Source organism: Dromaius novaehollandiae, chromosome 25 (genome assembly GCF_036370855.1).
Source record: "Dromaius novaehollandiae isolate bDroNov1 chromosome 25, bDroNov1.hap1, whole genome shotgun sequence".
Lineage (NCBI taxonomy): Eukaryota > Metazoa > Chordata > Aves > Casuariiformes > Dromaiidae > Dromaius > Dromaius novaehollandiae.
Window position 1 is genome coordinate 6,171,937 of NC_088122.1, and position 18,170 is coordinate 6,190,106.

At 55.7% G+C, this 18,170-nt stretch overlaps 3 protein-coding genes across 9 annotated transcripts in view; 2 read left to right on the forward strand and 1 right to left on the reverse strand.

Annotated features, from left to right (window-relative positions):
- The window catches only part of RFX2 (regulatory factor X2), a 64,653-nt gene extending 55,846 nt beyond the window's left edge, over window positions 1-8,807 (forward strand). For 6 of the 7 annotated variants that reach the window (XM_064497273.1, XM_064497274.1, XM_026110868.2 and 3 more), the window contains 7 exons: window positions 1,853-2,004; window positions 2,939-3,036; window positions 3,738-3,887; window positions 4,319-4,527; window positions 4,862-5,015; window positions 6,424-6,466; window positions 6,627-8,807. In XM_064497273.1, coding sequence (XP_064353343.1) covers window positions 1,853-2,004; window positions 2,939-3,036; window positions 3,738-3,887; window positions 4,319-4,527; window positions 4,862-5,015; window positions 6,424-6,466; window positions 6,627-6,736 — 916 coding nt within the window. In that variant the 3' untranslated portion in view covers window positions 6,737-8,807. The remainder of the gene's footprint in view (window positions 1-1,852; window positions 2,005-2,938; window positions 3,037-3,737; window positions 3,888-4,318; window positions 4,528-4,861; window positions 5,016-6,423; window positions 6,467-6,626) is intronic. The other variant, XM_026110869.2, reaches the window with a different exon arrangement.
- Window positions 8,808-10,936: 2,129 nt separating this feature from the next.
- LOC112989583 (la-related protein 6-like) lies at window positions 10,937-13,270 on the forward strand. The gene is made up of 3 exons (XM_026110847.2): window positions 10,937-11,103; window positions 11,386-11,596; window positions 12,203-13,270. The coding sequence occupies exons 1-3, from the start codon at window positions 10,937-10,939 to the stop codon at window positions 13,256-13,258; spliced, it is 1,434 nt and encodes a 477-aa protein (XP_025966632.2). The 3' UTR covers window positions 13,259-13,270.
- Window positions 13,271-14,968: 1,698 nt separating this feature from the next.
- Window positions 14,969-17,757, reverse strand: PRR22 (proline rich 22). Its single transcript, XM_064497215.1, has 3 exons — window positions 17,751-17,757; window positions 16,193-16,357; window positions 14,969-15,912 (listed from the first exon to the last, which is right to left on the reverse strand). The coding sequence occupies exons 1-3, from the start codon at window positions 17,755-17,757 to the stop codon at window positions 14,969-14,971; spliced, it is 1,116 nt and encodes a 371-aa protein (XP_064353285.1).
- Between the last annotated feature and the right edge of the window lie 413 nt (window positions 17,758-18,170).

The following is an 18,170-nucleotide window of genomic DNA, read 5'->3' on the forward strand; positions in this document are numbered from 1 at the left end:
TGTCTATGTGACATGCCTGTTACCTGCTGTAGAAAATATTAATCCAAACTACGGAGAGCATTTGGATGAATGGGAATGGGTTGCTACTTTTGTAAATGGCCAAGAAGAATGGCAAGTTACAATTCGTGCCATGTATAGAATGACATCTCCAAAGTTAAGGTTTTTAGTGACATCTGGACTTGCTCTCTTATTTGGGTCTCTATCAAAGTTTTTAAGTGCCACGTGTCTTGAGGAAGATAATGACAAACTGAGCTACTCTGATCCCAGCTTCGTAGTCTTGTCTGGCTCATTGTTATTGCCTATTCTTCCTCCTTTATGCCTTGGTAGTCTGCTGCCAGGAGACAGGAATGGAAATAAGTGAAAATAGAGAAAATGGAAAAGGCGAAGGCTTCTTGTTAAAAAAATTTGTATTAAAAGTCTATATTGTCCATTTCCACTGATTATATACAGGCTTCAGATGCTGCTGTTTCGTATTCAGAAGAAAAACACTAAAAGTTTGGATAATAAGGACATACCCCATAATAATCTGTAGAATATGGCCCTGTTGTCCTCTGCAGGCATTATCCAATGGCTATTTTGCTGCAAAGAAACACCATAGCTGTGTTTGATGGTTTCAAAACCCCTTTTACTTAAGGGTATATCTACAAGGTATATTGCAACACCACAGAGAGAACTGGGCTAGACATGAATAGACTTGCTCGGATACTGGAGGCAGCACTTCTGCAGCACTCTCTCTAAACTAACATATCTTGCTAAGGATGTGTGCTCTAGCACCTCTCCATAGTCCTGCTAATAATCAAGATAGCTTAAATAAAACTTTCCCCTCCCCTTTATGTATACAAGTATAAGATTGTCAGAGTGACAAAATACTAGAAAATGCAGAATATGGTTCTATTTAAAACAGGGTTCAGGTACTTGATGGCCAAGTTTTACATATGAGTGATTTAAGAATATGCCAATAGAGTGCATTCACTGAAACAGCTCAGACAGGGAAGAAATGATGTAAATACCTCTTTATTGTAAGTCAAACGTCTTGGCTCTAATGGTTTTGATGTAATGCCTGGGGAAAGCCCCTGCTACCTCCCAATTCCCAGTGTAGTGTCCTAATAGTTCTGATTTGATGCTATGGCAGTGCATTAAGGTTGTGGTTTTCTCTGCTTGCTGTTTAACCAAATATTTTATGCCTTAATCACACACAAAAAAGTTTCTATACGTCTATAAAGTGAAATTAATGCAGGCTCGATTGACCTCATTCAGCTGGAGCCAATATGCCCTGTTCTCCTCGCAACACCGATCGGCTTTTTCCTTATGAAAGCATTCAGTGTTCGAATGTGCCAAACGCCTCCCAACTGTTTACAGTATCTGTCCATACTGGTTCATCTGCCCAAACAGCATTCGCTCCAAAAATTTGTCACCACTGTCACAGTTGAGGAGAGCTAGAGCGGAGGAGAGAGGTGTGAAGGGTTTGGAAGGTTTTGGCTCTGTCCGGAGGAACCAGCTAGGCTTTTGCTTGCTGAGATGGCTGTGCCGAAGTAGTTTCCATATACGCACGAGCATGCATGTGTACACGTCTGAGAGAGGCAACTTGGCCTAAAGGAGGAAGAAGCAAAGGAAGTCTGGCCAAACATAGGAAGATGTAGGTTTGCGGTAAAGCTGTGGTCACAGCTCTGACCCCATGGACAGAGGAGCTTGCAGATTCGGAGAACGCCTGGCACAAGTGATCAGGCCTCCCCTTCTGAAGAAAGACATGAGTCGCTTTTTCTGCTGAACACTGAGGTTAGAAATACAGAGGAAGTGTAAATGCACTGAATGACAACCCGCTTCTGATGCTGCCTCCTGCTTCCTCCTGCAGTGAAGAAGAACATGAAGGGACCCTCCCAAAAGATAAGCTGATCACTCTGTGTAAATACGAACCTATCCTCAAATGGATGAGAAGCTGTGATCATATCTTGTACCAGGCCCTGGTGGAGATTCTCATCCCTGATGTGCTCAGGCCAGTGCCCAGTGAGTATCCTATGGCGTGGTCAGCAGGCCGCGGGTGGTCCCGACCCCTGCTCAGCTCCTGCTCTTTGCCAGGTTGCTCCTGAGTCATTGTGCGTGATGAACAGATCTGTGACTCACTCTGGCTGGCTACCACTCGCCACGAGGGTTTCCATTGTAAAAGCCGTTTTAGACGGTTTTGTTTTGAATACAAACTTATGTATTATGGCAACAGCAATCTCCCTTCTCGAGCATTGCTCTGCTTAGACAGTAATTTGTGGCTCCTGGAAATTCCAGTGCCTTTTAAAATTTGGTTCATGGCATATCGCAGCTCATGACTTTGGCTACAAGTCAAGGTAAAAGCATAGGCTTAATGCACAGGCTGTTGTAAGCATGGTTAATCCATTTGAGATATTTCCTTGGAGATAGTAACTTTGTTTACGTAGGACCGCTGTGTCCCTTACTGCACCTCCTGGAAATTTGGGGTCAACTTTCGTTTGGGAGATTAGTGATGGAATATAGAAGATTTTCTCTCTGATTTAGCTCCTCGCTTAAGTGCATGCACCAGTCTCCCCAAGGATACAACTTGGCCATAGACTGGGCTGAGCAGCACTGTAAAATCATGTCCCTCTGAGCTGCTGTTGTCAGCGAAGATGCTTTTGGGCAGAAAGCCCAAGGAGTTACAGTTGGGTTTTGGGGGCGGGGAGGCTGGGTCCTTGGCTGGGGTATATGTGTCTCTTAGAGAACAGACCCTGACAGTCAGGAAATGCTGAGATACGCCGTGAATAAGAAAAGGAGTTCTTTGAGTGCATTGTGGGCCCCAGCTGACTCCCATGACACTAAACAGATCTCAGCTACCAGATCAGGGGATGTGATTCCTGCAGGAGTCCTAAGCTAGAAAGCTGGTGTTTAAAGACAGTTTGGAAAGGCCTTGCTAACTTTGCAAATGTCTTTGCAGGCACGCTGACACAGGCGATTCGTAATTTTGCCAAGAGTTTGGAAGGGTGGCTGATGAACGCAATGAGTGATTTCCCTCCGCAGATTGTCCAGACAAAGGTAAGCTATGAAGCTTGTTGCAGGTCAGGCCTAGGAGCTGACAGGGTGTGTGTGTGTGTTGCAGTTTTCCACGGTGGCTGGAAAGACACTACTGGGATCTGGCTACATGTACTCCAGACGGGCACAGTGTGGTGAATAGTTCTGAGCCAAAATCAGCGAGAAGGATGGGGACAAGGAGAGTAGTTTCTTCATACCAGAAGCTGATGATGCTGCGTACCCTGAGCCGTTCCCATGTGCCGAAATTGCAGATAAAACTTTCTGCAAGATCTCTGCACTGGAATGAAGCTCTCCCACTAGATAGTGGAGGGCAGCCCATAAAGTGAATGGCATTGCATAAATTGAATCCAGCATCACTTCTTAGCCAGTCCTGCTGTTGATTTTTAGATTTGACCTAAGGCTCCTGCTTCCCCTTGCCTAAAGCGGCAGGTTCTTGCAGCCTGTTCTCACCCTGCTGCTCCAGGAAGCAAAGTGCAAAAACCTATTAGTTTGAAGAAAAGAAATGTGTAGCCCGGTCTGTGGGATGCGAGAGATGCCACAAAATGCTGCTCCGCAGTGCTGAGAGGTGTTTTAGGCAGAGGCATGAGCGCAACTGTGCAGGATGCCGCAGCTGATGTGGACTGCATGCTTGAGTCTGGTGTTGTGAAGTTTGCCCTTGGGCTCCGTGGGTCCCCGTTCACGGTGCCCGTCGTGCTCTGTCGCAGGTCGGGGTGGTGAGTGCCTTTGCACAGACGTTACGGAGATACACGTCCCTGAACCACCTGGCTCAGGCAGCTCGTGCGGTGCTCCAGAACACCTCCCAGATAAACCAGATGCTCAGCGATCTCAATCGGGTCGACTTTGCCAACGTGCAGGTGACTTATACTGTCTTTTCTGTGACTTACAGTATCTCTTTGGGAGCCGTGTTGTCTAGAACAGGGACTCTTTAATGGGGGCAGTTTGCTAGTAGCCAACATCTTATTTCCAATACTAAAAACAGTTAAATGAACAATTACACATAAGTTTTCAGTGTTACTTTTCCAGGTATGTAGATACTAAATAATGCTATTTCATTCTGAATAGCAGAGAAAGTACTAAGGAACTTGTATAAGTACTACTACCAGTAATAACGTAGTTAAAGTAATAATATTTTTCTGTGGCCTGGACAAATTGGAGAAGCTCTGATTCGGAGCTGGTTGGAGTCCTTGCCTACTAGAAATGAAGTTCAGTTCCTGGGCTGGGATGCACCAAAAGCTGTGAAACGGCAGGCTTTACACATGTAACCATGAGCCCCTCTTCCGAGCAGGAGCAAGCCTCGTGGGTGTGCCAGTGCGAGGAAGGCATGGTCCAGAAGCTGGAGCAGGATTTCAAGCTCACGCTGCAGCAGCAGAGCTCTCTGGACCAGTGGGCTAGTTGGCTGGATAACGTCGTCACCCAAGTCCTAAAGCATCACGAGGGCAGTCCCAGCTTCCCCAAGGCTGCCAGGCAGTTCCTGTTGAAGTGGTCTTTCTATAGGTACGTTTTCTCTCTTTTTGGGGAGATGTTTCTGCATATGGCTTAGGGCGTGTGGATAACTCCCTTGGCAAAGGCCAAGTTCTTTACACCTGTGCATCTCCAGTTAATTGTCTAAATTGCTCTGTCCTGGTACAGAAGAAAGTGTTGTGTGCCCTGTACCTTCCTGGGGTGGGGGGTGGGGTGCTCCACTAACTAATTTCTTAAAGTGCTTCGAGACTCTTAGGTAGAAACAGAGCACCATACGCCATGATACCTTCAGGGTCAATAATGCACATCAGCCGTGATGCAAATGTAAAACATATCCCAAATGTTTTGTTTCCCGGCCATTTTCCAGCTCCATGGTGATCCGTGACCTCACCTTGCGCAGCGCTGCCAGCTTTGGTTCCTTCCACCTAATTCGCCTCCTTTATGATGAATACATGTTTTATCTGGTAGAGCATCGCGTTGCCCAGGCAACAGGGGAGACTCCGATTGCCGTAATGGGAGAGGTGAGAATTGTTTATTCCCTAGTAACAGACCCAAACTAAGCCGCGTTTAAAGGGACATCATCGATTCACAAACCGCACTATGCCCTGAACGTGTTTTATAACCAGCTTTGCTGAAGGATTTACTGAGTTGTTTTGAGTGCCTGGTGAAAAGGCCCAGCTCCTTGCACCTCATCCTTCCTGGCTCACTGATACCGGAGCTGATGGTCTTTGAGGCAGCTGAACGTTGCCTGGGCTCCAGAGGCCTGGGGGAGGAAATGGACCTTCCTGCAGTAAATCTGGCACTTGGCTTGTAAGCAGGCCCCGTCCTGCCTATCTGAAGTGCCTAGACTTAAAAGACTACAGTCAACCTGTGAAAGCAATATAGAAACCACTGTTAGATTAAGACTGATCTCATTTCCTCCTTGCAGTTCACACTGTTTTCTTCCTTCTGTGTAGCTCATGGAGGGGAGCTAGACAAATCAATTACATGCATTTTGCTTTCTCTTCCTCTCTCGTTAGCCCCACGCTGTTGCATCGAGTCAGCAATGCCGCAAATTCACACTATTCTCCGCAAAACCTCTATCTTTATTGATATTAAAGAAACACAAATGGCAGAGTGTGGCTTCCAGCAAAACCTGACCGGGAAGCTTTCATCCTTCAGGCTTTGCCTTTTTCATTAGACTCTTGTAATATTTCTGTGCTCCAGGAGGTGGCTGATTCTTCATAGCAAAAGAGAATGAATCACGTCCTTGCGTTTCCATTGCTCATAGTGCTTTATTACTCCTACTGTCTTCAGCTCTACTGCTGCCCCATTTTGCATGAGTATGCAGCGTTATTGTTAGAGTAATTCAGTGTTTCAGACCTCATCACAGAGGGAGACAACAGACCTCCAGAATCATATACATCGCTAGCTCTCTGGTTACACTTGGTGCTGTGGCCTTGCAAGCCAAAGGATTTTCCTGAAATAAATGAAAACCCTTTGCATGGAGCTCTGCGGAGCCGGAGTGATGGTAGAGTCCCAGAAGGGGTGAACAGAGCTGGCATGTCTGAGCAGTTGCCTGACAGATGCAGAGGGCTGGACAAGAGGCCCTACCCATAGTGCTGTGTCCTGGTTAGGGCTCTGTGGCAGAACTGGCTTGGTCATGACCTGGGAGGTAGAAAAATTTCTCCTTGTTCTAGAGCTAGATTCTGCCCCAGATTTTTGTGCGCAGTGTTTGCCCAATCATTTAAATGGGAGCCATGGACTTGCCCCAAAACATGGTTTTGGTTTTGCTCTCTCCTCTTCACTGCCAGCACTGCTGGTGCTTGTGGTTTCTCCTAATGGCTTAAGATGCTCGTTAGAACAGCTTGGAAATAGATTATGACTTGCAGGTCTGGTGCCTTGGGATGCTGTAATCCTCACTTACCCTGTAACTCCTTTCTCTTTCAGTTTGGTGACCTCACATCCATGTCCCCAACACTGCTGGACAAAGGTACCTCCTCTCCCCTGAGGGAAGTCCTGTCGGGTCTGGGTTGAGCCTGAATCAATGTGGGAGGGGGAACCCTGTGCTGGCTCTTCCGCTCTGCCCTGTTGGGAGAAATGACCTCTCCCGGTCCACTGACGACCCTGATGCTAAGACCTGTCCTTTGCAGATGACATTAGTGACCTGGGGAGTGAGGTGGACACAGATTCCCGGAGCATGGGGGAGCCGCTCGTGAAGCGAGAGCGCAGCGACCCCGGACACTCACTGCAGGAGATCTAAAATGGGGACTTGGCTTTTCTCCAGCTGGACGAAGACTTCCGGAGCCAGGTTTGACAGCCTCAAGCCTGAGTCTCCCCATTATCTGCATTATTAGTGCCTCTTAGTTTCTCTTTATGTTTACTTCTGTTTGAGGAAGGGTTCCTGGTGGTGAGCCCGGGTGGGTGGTGGGAAAGAATTGCAGACTGTCCGTGCAGGAAGAACATGCAGGATGCCTGCTGTCCTCCATCTCTCTACTGGTAGAAGCAGCACAATTGCTGGGTGGAGGGTGAAGGTCCAAAGTCTGCTAAAGAGAGAACGAAGCCTCCGTGGTTAGCAGCGGATCGGATGTGCCTGGTTAGGAGAGGCTGTCCTCAACCAGTCAGGCCGCTTTGGAGCAGCGTGAGCGAGGTGGGCAAATGAGGATTTCTCTTTCAGGGAAGGTGGTTTAGGTTTCTTCCCCACTTCTCAGACTTCACTGTGATACAAACTTGAACCAATCAGTGCCCAAGAAGAAGGAGAAATACCTGACCCTTCTCCTACAGTCTTGCAAGACAAGCTGTCCTGGCTCTGACTTTGCCAAATTGTTCGTGCTGGGGGAGAACAGCGGAGCGCGATGTTCTCCTGTCCCGCCTGGGGAGCGGGCTCCAGGCCGTTCACCTCCCCAGGGCCTGCAGCGTGGTGCACAGACACACTCTGGGACTCGAGGACGCAGCATTCCTACCAGCGTTCCTGTGTCCTGCCGGCTGCGCTTCTTGTGGGTGATCTGCGAATGATCCCGGGACTCTGTCAGGCCAACTCCAGATACCAAAGGACTCTGAGGACACGGCAGCCAGTCACCGGGCTTGTTCCTTGCCCTCTGTTGCCCACGGTCGCGGCGGGTCCCATCCTCCCCAGGGCATCCATGCAGAGGGGAATTAATCCCGCATCCTGGGCTCCCAGCAGGGTTTTCACGCTTGACGTCCAGCTAAAACACTGAACGTAGGGCGCAGCTGGCCCCGCATTCGGGCCCGTGGCTGGAGCGTGGACGAGGTGTGAGAGTGCAGTGCCTTAGGGTGGGCTGCTTGCCTGCTTTCCCCACCGCTCTGGGTGAGCCCGCGCAGCGGGGCGATGCTCAGACCGAGGTCAAAACACAGCAGCCGTGTCCCACGTAGCAGTGAGGGACTCCACGGGGCCCGGTGGCCGGCGGTACGCTCCACACTACAGCGGCGTTTCCCTTTGCTGTATCGCTTTGCCTTCTCCTGCCTTGTCGTGGTGATGGCAGCTCCCCGCGGGGGTCTCCGAGCTGGGGGGGCCTCGGCTGTGGTTTATTCACCCTTTCCGTGCCCTGTGGGTTTGCCTGGTATCACGGACAACAGGGCAGAAGGGCAGTGGGAATCCATCGCCAAGCCGAACCACGACAGCAAACGCAAAACCCCAGTGCAAATCTTTCTGTGAATAAATGCCGTGTCATAAATAGCTTTTATTATTATTATTTCTAATGATGTTTTATACCAGTATTTGATGTGAGCTTTTCCAGGGGCCTCGTGTACATTTGCATATCAGAGTATATTCTATCCAAATATAATATTTACTCATTCAAAATGGTACTAAGGTAGCTGTGACACTTAAAAAAAAAAAATGCTAATGGAAAGTAAAAAGAAAGTGTGTATAGTGGCACATCTTTTCCCTCTTACTGTCCCGTGCTGTTGTCTGTCAGGGTGATGTTTGTCTGTAAATGTCTCCTATCAAAGTAGCAGGAGAGAAATGAGAAAGCTGGTTTATTTTGTAAATAATAACAGTGAATACTCCCCGGTCCAGAATTTGCACTGCAGATCCTGCTGATGAGATAAGATGGTCTAAAACCAACTGAGCAACCAAGTCATGAATCCCCCCTGCTCCCTTGGAGTGTGATGTTAACTTTAGCTGGTGCATTGGCTCTTCTTTGCAGCCGCGAGCGACCGACCCCGACCACCTCCTGCTTGCCACGGATGTGCAGACGAGGTGCTCTGGAGCTGTGCAGCGTAGTGCAAGGAGTCTGGATACCCACCTCAGCCCCATATGCACAACCCCCCCGGCTAAACCTCAATAGCAATAAACGTATATCAAATGCTCAGGCCTGTACTATAACTAATTGTGGTCCCGTTTCTGCTTCGATCACTCCAAGGCGACGGCAGGCAACTGCTGCTCCAAAAAGCGATTTTGGCCGTGGGCCTGGTGTCTGCAGGACCTGCTGAAGTGCAGAGGCAGCTTCACCGTGAAACAGCAGCTGATTCGCAGGGGTGAAATGCCCGTTACACCAGGTTTCACAGCAAAGAGAGGCTGAAAGGTCGGGCTGTGGCTGAGCGCAGGGCCATAGGAGACATTTTCTAATCACGGCTTCTGGCCTTGCTGTGGAGGAAGAGGAGAGCGAGGCATGGGTGCAACTAGTGCCAGATGTCTCCTGCTCAAACCCTCCGAGAAGGACACAGTTCAGCCACTCTCCCCATGCATCCTTCTTGCTCGCTTCCCTCTCCCTCTAGTTTATGCCAAGTCTTGCAAAGCCTTTTTAAAGCCCAGCTTTGTAAGGAGGAGGGCCGGATCAGCCTGTGCCCCTTCCTGATGCTGAGCCTCTGGGGGCTGGAACAGACCTTCCCTCTGTCTGGGGTTGTGTCCCCCTTGCTCCCCAGGGCTGTGTGATCCCAGTGCCCTCAACGCTTGGCAGCATCTGCTGCCCCCGAGCACAGCTGGCTGCGAGGGGAAAGCAAAGCGCGGCTCCGGCTTGCTGCTGGCTCCATCGCCCCTTCTCATCGGTGGGCAAAGCCCTGGAGGGATTTTGGTGCAAAGCTTCTGCAGGCTGGGGAGGTGCCGGGTGAGGGGGCCGGGACCCTGCTCCAGATGGGAGAGCCTGGGCTGGCTGCCTCTCTGCTCCCAGGACTCTCTCCTCCACCCACCATCTCATCGTTGGGTGATTCAAAACTGGGAGGCGGGGGATGATCCCCAAGAAACCCCGAGAAAACGAGGTGCAAGGTCCCAGAAGCGGCGTGACACTGCTGGTGTCGTGCTGGAGAGCTGGGAGCCCTCTGCCAGGCTCCGCTCCGCAAACTGCACAGCCCGGGCTCCCTCCGGAGCAGCCCCGTGTCTCGGGGCCAAGGTGTTTCAGCACAGACCACGGTGCTGTTTGCAGCCCGAGCCCTGGCCGGCCCGTGTCAGAAATGCGGTTTCCAGAGCTCCGGGCAGATGTGCAAAGACCCCACAGCCTCGAGGCACAGGGAGAGCTCAGCTAAGCCCACGCGGGTGGATGGGCTCCTGGGATCGAGTCCTCCGGATGGCAGCTCCGGTTCCTGGCCACCTCCACAGCCCCCTGTTCCCTGCACCGCCACCAGCCCTGGCATCGCTGCTTCCAGACCTGCCCCGGCCCCCGCGTCCACACCGCCCTCCTGGCCTACCACCTCCCGGTCACCCTGCGGGGACTGTCCCCAGCAGGGCTGGGGGGCTGCAATGTGCAGCAGCTCAACCATGGTGTTTCACCCCTGTGCTCCTGCCCCATCCCTTGCTGAGGCCATGGGTGTCCTGACCCACAGCGTTGCCCCCTCTGGGGAGCTCCAGCCCGTTCTCACGGCTCTTCTGGTTCCTCTCGGTGGAATCGGGAGAATTTTTGCAGGAAGAAGGACCTTCACGCGTCACTCCAGCAACACCAGGAGTACAAACCCTGCCCAGGACCGAACCCTCCCTCCACCTCCGGGTGACGTTACTGTCCCTGCCCAAGGCAGGGAAACTGAGGCACAGACCAAGATGACTCAGAGCAGTGGCTCTCTGCCTGGCTGGGCCCCGCTGTCTCTGCCCCAGCCCAGCCCCACGGCTCATGAGGCTCAGCTGCGGCTGCTTAACCTGCAGACACATTTCAGCTGGCCGCCGGGGAGCTCCTCTGGGGCACTTCTCCAAACTCCTGTGGGGGCCCTTTCTGTGGGGCTTGGGCTGCTCTTATAAACCAGCAGCTTGACAGTCCCAGGGGTTTTTTCTTTCTTTTCCCTCTGTCTTTTAGGAGCTTTAGCCTGGAGGTGGGAGGGTTGGTTTCTGCTGCCTGTGGGTCTCTAGGATGTAGTGGTAGGAGCTTCTGCTGTGTCCTCAACCCTGCCCAGCAGGTAAGGGGGCAGCAACCAGGACAGCTCTCCTGGCCCTGGGCTGGAGTTTGGGGGCTGCTGCCGAAGCCAGGAGGTGTCCCAGCTCTGTCCTTCTCCTGTGCGACATCCCAGATGCAGGATCATGTCATTGCGTAGCTCCGTGGTGGCCCTAGGGCTCAGCTCCCAGCCCAGCTGCAGCAGCCCTCTGCCAGTGCAAAGGAGCTCCCTCCCTGAGCTGCATCTCCTCCCATCCCGGAGCCGCTCGCTTGCCCTGCTTGGCCAGGAGGACTTCTTTGAGAGCTTCGATGGGTAGGTGGCTGTTGGTGTGGTGGTGCTGGGACGCACAGGGAGGGGGGCTGAGCTCCTCCTGACTTGCTTTGTGTGTGTCCCCAAATGAAAGCACTTAACACCTGCCCCTTGGCTGGGTTCATGGTCTAGAGCTGGGAATCGCAGCTGCTTGCAAGATGTGGGCTGGTATTGCTGCTCTGTGGCCTGTGATGCTCCTGGCATCGCTGCTGGCTGGGACCTGCCAGTGCTGGACACCCCAACGGCTGCTAGCTCATGCACATGTCTCTGCTGTTCTCCTCTCAGGAGCTTCTGCGATGTGAACGATGCTTTGGGGGCTGATCTGTTTGACTGCAGCTACTCCATCCCCGACCCGCAGCTGGTCAGAAGAATTGTGTCCCAGGTGGAGTTTTACCTCTCGGATGAAAACCTGGCCAAGGATGCCTTCCTCTTGAAACACGTCCAGAAGAACAAGATGGGCTTTGTCAGCATCAAATTGCTGACATCCTTCAAGAAGGTAGGCAGTGTGTGGGAGCTAGAGGTGGGCTGCGCGTGGAGGGTTTCTGGTTGTTCAGCTATGCTCTGGCTGTCTCTGGTGTGACCTGCTGGGAGGTCTGGACCCCGCTCAGGCTGTTGTTGTCCAGGTGAAGGAACATCTCTAGGGCTGAAGGTGCAATGCTGGGAGCTGATCTCTGCCTTAGATGCGCTGCAGCATTTCTCCAGGTCTAAGCAAGCCTGGGCAGCCAGGGAGGGTGACCAAGGGAAGCAGTGAAGAGTTGGTCCTCAAACCCCACCAGTGCTGAATCCAACCCTCTGCTAATGCCCCGTCCAGGCTGGTCTTGAAGATCTTCCCTTACACACGCAGCCCTGGAATGAAAAAGCTGCAGGAAAGTCCTGGCTGTGTGAAGCAAATGGAAGTTGTGGCTTGTTGCCAGCAGAAGCCACAGTCTCTGGGGGCCTGGGGAACTTCTCATACAGGCGTGCTAATGATGCTCGGGTGAAGGGGGGATGTTGTCCTGCTGTGACCAAAGTTTGAGGGTGTTGCAGCTTGCCTAGACTGGATTTGGGGTGGTCCCTGTCTGGGAAGTCTCAAAGGGATGTAAAGGCCACCGCTCTCTTGCAGGTGAAATACCTCACGCGAGACTGGCGGCTTACGCTCTACGCCCTGCAGTTCTCGGAGCTGCTGGAGGTGAATGAGGAAGGGACCAAGGTGAGACGGAGGATCCCTATCCCTGAGTCACTGCTGAGCATCCCACCCAGTAAGCTGCTCTTGGCCTGGGACCTCCTGCCCCAGGAGCAGAGCGTGTTGCCGCCGCTCCAGAAGAACTTCATCGAGACCATCACGAGGATGTTCAGCCCGTTTGGCGCCATCGCCTCCATCCGCATCCTGCGGCCCGGGAGGAAGCTGCCCTCGGACGTGAGGAAGTACACGTCCCGCTACCCTGAGCTCCTGACCAAGTGCTGTGCCCTGGTGGAGTACGAAAGCCTGGAGAGCGCCAGGAAAGCCTTCGAGGACCTGAACCACCAGACCCAGGGCTCCCCGGGGCGGGAGAGCATCAAGGTGGTCCGTCTTTCCGGGAAGGGCTCCAAGAAGAAAAGCGGGGCTGAGAGGGAGGTGACGGAGGACTTGGAGCTCGCAGACAAGCTGGGCTGGAAGCATCAAGCGGCAGCGGTACCCGAGAAGTTTCCGTACGGCCTCGGCGAGTCCCTCCTCTACAGCTCCTCCGAGTCGGACGGCACGCCGACGTCCCCGCCGCTGCTCATGCACAAGCTCCTCTCCGCTCCGGGCTGGCCCAGCAGCTCCAGCTTCAAACCCTGCTCCTACTCGAGCCCGTACTCCGGCTCCCTCTTGTCCAGCAAAATCTTCCCTCCTCTCGCTGCCGAGCTGGGGACCGGAGGCTCCTACAGCCTGAGCTCCAGCCCGGAGACGCAGAGGTTTGCCGACTACGGCTGGGAGAGCGGGATGGCTCCGGGTAGCGCGTGGGCCCCGTGGCGATGTGGCCCGGCCTCCAGCCCCTCTCTGGACCCCAAACCTCCGCCCTGCGATCCTCCGGCGGGGAAAAAGGCGCCCGAATCCTTGGGCCTCCGAGCTGGGGTGATCCGCCTGCCGCACGGGCCGGATGGCACCAAGGGCTTCTACAACAGCATCGGGAGAGGGAAACTCGTCCTTGGGCACTAGGGCTCATTTGAGGTTTTGGGGGGAATTTTTTTTTTTGGTTTTGTTTTGGTTTTTTTTTTTCCTTCCTCTCTCAAGCACGGTAATTCTCTCCGTGGCCCCTCGGCCCTCTGTGAAGGGCGCAAGCCTGGCCGGTCGGGGCTCGGGAGAGCTTGGGGGCGAGGAGGGCCCTCGAGGCGGGTCGGCTTGCAAGGTGAGATGCTGAGGAAGCAGAAGAGCCGCGACTGCTGCTGCCCAAACCCGGACTGTCGCCGAGCCAGCCGAGCTCGCTAGCTGGGACCACCCTAACGAAGGGGCCGATTCCCCCACAACTCCCCGAGCGACGGGTGACTGATAACGACGTGCGTAGCTCAACCTGCACCTGCTGCAAGCAAGACCCGAACGGCTCTTCCTCTTCCCGCTCTGCGCCGCGGCCTCCGAGCTCGGGCCGTCCATCGCCCGGGGACCGGAGCGGCGTCGCGGGCGCCCCGGCTGCAGCGGGGGAGTAGGGTGTGGGCTGCCGCGAGGTGCCTCGGCCGCGTTGGCGCAGAGCTGTGGAGCTCCAATGCAAGGAGTCAATAAAGAGAGATGAAGTATTCCAGGCACTTTCTGGCCCGTTGCAGTGATTTTTTTATTTTATTGCTGCTTTTTTCCCTCCCTCTCCCCAGCTTTGAGGATGCCGAGAGCCCTGGCCACACGTGCTGGGTGGGAAGTCCCTTCCCTCCAAGTGGCCCCATCCCTGGGGGTAGGTGGGTTATTTTGCTGGAGCAATGAGGAAAAGATGGGTGATGGGCTATGGAGTGGTGCCTGGGGGGAAAATAAGGGATTTATTTCCCGGAGGCTTTCAAGCTGGGTTTGCACCTCTGTCTGTAATGCTCAGCGCAGAGGTGCTGCAGCCCTTGTCCCTTGGGGGGGTCCATGCCCAACTGGTGATGCTGGTTCCCATGAATCTGGTGCTGGTTCCTCCACCAAAGGGTGAGGGTGCTCTGAGCAGGGTGCGTGGCCAGGGGGGTGCTGGGCTCGTCCCTCTGGGGAGCCATGCGGGAGCAGGGTGCCCAGCTCCTTCCCCTGCGCACACACCTCTTAAACGCCTCAGTGTTTGGTGAAAGCTCTCCGGGAGCGGATGCTGGTCCCGTGGGAAGCTTCCTTGAATGCACCACCACCGCCCCATTCCCAAATCCCACCCTCTCTTCCCTTGGATGTGTTTTTTTCCCCTGGCTCAGCTCTCCCTCTCCGGCCCCTGCACCTGAGGATGCTCCTGGGGTGGCTGCTGCTCTGCTCCCTCCCTGCTGTCCCCGCCAGGGACCGGTGCTCCTGTCCCTGTGCTGGTCCCTCAGCCAGTGCTCTGAGTCCGGGCCACGTTTCGGGGCCCTGCGGGTACCGGCTGCTGGCGATGCTGTAAGGGGGCAGCTGGAGGAAGGCCCCGAATAACACCAGGAAAAGGGCTGCTTTCCCCCAGGGCGTCTTCCAGCAAGATGAAACGAGGGAATTTCCTGATGCTTTTTTTTTTTTTCCCTATGAAATCCAATTGCAAACAGGTCCTGTACCCCGTTTCCAGGGGATGGGGACCGCTCGCTGCCCTGCGGCACGTGACAACCCTGCTTCTGGGCTCGGATGCAGGCATGGAGACTGCTTCTGCACAAATCACTTTTAATAAAAAAAGCGAGGGAAACACTGTCCTCCCTCGGGAACTGCCATCGCCCACCCGGCTCCTGCCCTGGCCCCGCGCCGGGGCTAATCCTGCTTTCCCGGCCTGCTGCTGCGGGCGGTGTCTATTTTCGGCGACCAGCCGTTTCCCTCCGTTTGCTGCTGCCTTTCTCGCCCGCCGTCGGGCTGGACCGTGCCGTCCGGGGGCGGCCGCTGCTCCGGCACCGCGTCCCAGCCCGGCTCCTCGGGGGCCACCTTGACGGCGTAGAAGCAGTCCATGCTGAGGACGGTGTTGAGGGTCTCCGGCACGCTGTAGTCGGAGGAGAGCAGCTCCTCGGGCAGCCAGAGCGAGCCGATGTCGCGGGCCGCGTCCTCGCGGAGGAAGAAGCCGTCGGCGTCCGGGCGCCCGCCGCGCGTCAGGATGCCGCTCAGCTCCTCGGGGCTCAGCTCCGCCGCCAGCGAGCAGTCGAAGAGCTTCATGGCGTCCTCCAGCAGCACCTGCTCGGGGAGGTCGGCGGGCTGCCGGCTCGGCGGGCTGCAACCCGCCGGCTCCGGGCTGCCGTCGGCGCTCTGCGCCCGGGGTCGCGGTGCCCGGGGAACCTCGGCGGGCGCCGGGGCCGCCGGCAGCCCCGCCGCCGGGTCGCCCACGGGTTTGAGGCGCCCTTCGACGTGGCTGTAGCCGTGGAGCGGCGGCTCGGCCAAGCCCGGCGCCGGCAGCGCCAGCAGCAGCGGGGCGGCGTGACGGCCACCGGCGTTGTCCCCCGGGAACGCCACCGCCGGGGCCACCCCGTCCTCCGGCAGCGCGTAGGGTGCCGCGTAGCGGGGAGGGCCGGGGAGCTGCTGGTAAGGGGCGAACGGGTCCGGCGGGCCAGCGGCGTGGAGGTAGCGCTGGGCGTCGAGGAGGAAGGTGCCCGGCGGAGCCGCGCCGCCGCCGAGCTTATAGACGGGCGGCTGGAGGAAGCTGGTGGTGGCCCATTCGATGTGGTAGATGCGGGGGTCGAAGAAGCAGCCGCAAGGAGCCATCTGCAGCCCTGAGCAGCCAAAGCCCCGCTCAGCCCCGGGCATCCCGGTGGAAAAACACCTCCCGAGCCGCGTCCTCGCCCCGGGGGCCGCCCGGCATCGCGCAAACCGAGCTAGGAGCTTGCAAAAAACGCCCAACTTGCCCGCGATGGGGTTAATTAGGGAGCATGGCGGGATGGGGCTAAACGCCGTGGGAACGGGGAGCCGGGGCGCGAGGAAGGGGGGACCGCGGCGGGCGAGCTCCGAATTATAAGGAAATGAAACGGGACTTTAATTTCGCCCTGCTCGTACCTGCCGGCGGTGCTGCCAGCACCTCCTTCTCCTGCCCGGGCGGTTGGTAGAGGCTGGGTGAACCTGCGGGGAGGGAGCGAGAGAAAAGTCCCGTGGGTGCCGCGGGGAAAAGGCCACCGCGTCCCCGCGCCGTGCCGGGGTCGGCTCCCACCTGCGGCGGCGAAGCTTTGGGACAGGCCGAAGGGCCAGGGCGGCGCGCGGGAGCCGGCGCGCGGGGGCTGCGCCATGGCCGGGGGCTGCGGCGTCGCCGGGTCCGGCTCGTTCTGTTTGGGGAAGGAACGCGGCACGCGGCAACGGCTGCATCCTCGCCTCCGAGGGGATGCGGCGATGCGGCGGGGGGAGACGGGGTTAAGGCGGTGGCCATGCCCGGCCTCACCTGCTGTAATAAATCCCTGCAAAGCTGGCGAAACCCTATTAATTACCCCGCCTGGGGACAGCGTGCAGGATCCGGCCCGTGCCTGGGCTGTGCAATGCCGCAGAGCCGCCGTGGGCTCAGCGAGGGGGGGGGTTTGCAATGCGGCGGGAGCACCGGGAGATGGTGCATTCGCCCCGGCGGCGGCGGCGGCCGAATCGCTCGCGGGAGCCGAGCGCGCGGGTTGAGCAACCCCCGGGGCCGCTTGCTTATTTATGTTGGACGGCGAGGGCCGAGCCGCGACGCCGCGTGCCTGAAGCCGTCGGAGAGCAGGGAAGGTGGGAGAGGAAAATGCTTTAAAAAAACAAACAAAAAACCCCCAATCTGTAATGTTGGCTCGTGTTGCTGCTACTCGTAAATAGGACGTGAATGAGTAGCGATGGCTCTTCTGGGCTGTGAAGAAAGAGGCTTTTTTCACTCCATCTTTGGATTATTTTTTTTTGCTGCTTTCCTGTGCAACCCCGGGGTGTCCCCAAGGGTGCCCTTGGCCTCGGGAGGGTCCCATGGGTGCCACGGCGGTGAAAGTGCTGCCGGAGCCGGGGTGGGGGGTTGGTGGGATGCGCTGGGGCTGGTGGAGATGCTCTTTGGGCGGCACGGTGGGATTTTGCTTGGCACGCTGAAACCAGTGTTCGCTGCCTTGCTTTTTCCTTGGTGGCAAGGACATAACGGTTGTGATAGAAGATGTTGTTTGCCTTTTCAGGGTATTTTTTAAGTTCCTGCCTTTGAAGTAGAAGGGCAACTGGCTCTACTGAAACAGACGGCAGCTACTTTAAAAGGAGGACGATGGGCATCCCAGCTTCCCGACCAGAGCATCTAGTGAGGAACTGTGGTTCTGCTCTTTCCTCCTCTCCAGCCAAGGCCCTACGCGTGCAGATGAGCAGCCGGGACGAGCTGAAGCGCCGATGCCGCTCTGCAGCCCCAGGAAGCGTCCGGCGGCCGCGTGTTCCCCCTGCGCCCTCCTGCATCCTGCAAACCACAAACCTCCCGTGAGAGCTGAGGACCTGGCAGCGCAGAAACGCCAGGCAGCACGCGGACACTGCTCCTTTCCACCGAGAAAACCCCTCTGCGCTGCTCACCCAGTAAGTTAATTCAAGCTACTGCGCTCTGAGCATGATAAACCCCCGTTGCTGCGGTGCACAGCTGTACCTCGCATGAGTCGCTGTGGCTACAAATGCCTTTTGCTCCAAGTGGAACTTCTTTTGGGCTGGGGAGGAAGGTGTTGCCTACGGCGCTGCCGAAAACGTTGATTCAGCTGAGCCGAGCCGTGGACACGTGCTCGGTCTTAGCGCCACGTAGCAACCACATCTGTGACCACTGCCTGTGCTTGGCAGCTCTCTCGTGCTGCATTTATTTAAATGATACAGACATGGAAAGGAAAAAGACCCCAAGGGAGGAAGGAAAGGCCACGTAGGGTCACTCCACGGCCTGCTTTCATCCAGCCCTCGTTCAAGCGGAGCTGTGAACTCTTTTAGGTTCTTGGTGGTGGAAAAAGCTAGGCCCCTCACAGGACCCGCCCCATGCACTCCCAAAAAGGGACTGGATTCTGCAGAACCTCAGACTCTGGGA

Coding starts and splice junctions, on each gene's coding strand:
- LOC112989583 (XM_026110847.2), top strand. CDS start 10,937: ATGTCATTGCGTAGCTCCGTGGTGGCCCTAGGGCTCAGCTCCCAGCCC. Junction 11,104..11,385: donor TTCTTTGAGAGCTTCGATGG/GTAGGTGGCTGT, acceptor TTCTCCTCTCAG/GAGCTTCTGCGATGTGAACG. Junction 11,597..12,202: donor TGCTGACATCCTTCAAGAAG/GTAGGCAGTGTG, acceptor GCTCTCTTGCAG/GTGAAATACCTCACGCGAGA.
- PRR22 (XM_064497215.1), bottom strand. Junction 15,913..16,192: donor GCTGGCAGCACCGCCGGCAG/GTACGAGCAGGG, acceptor TTGGCTGCTCAG/GGCTGCAGATGGCTCCTTGC.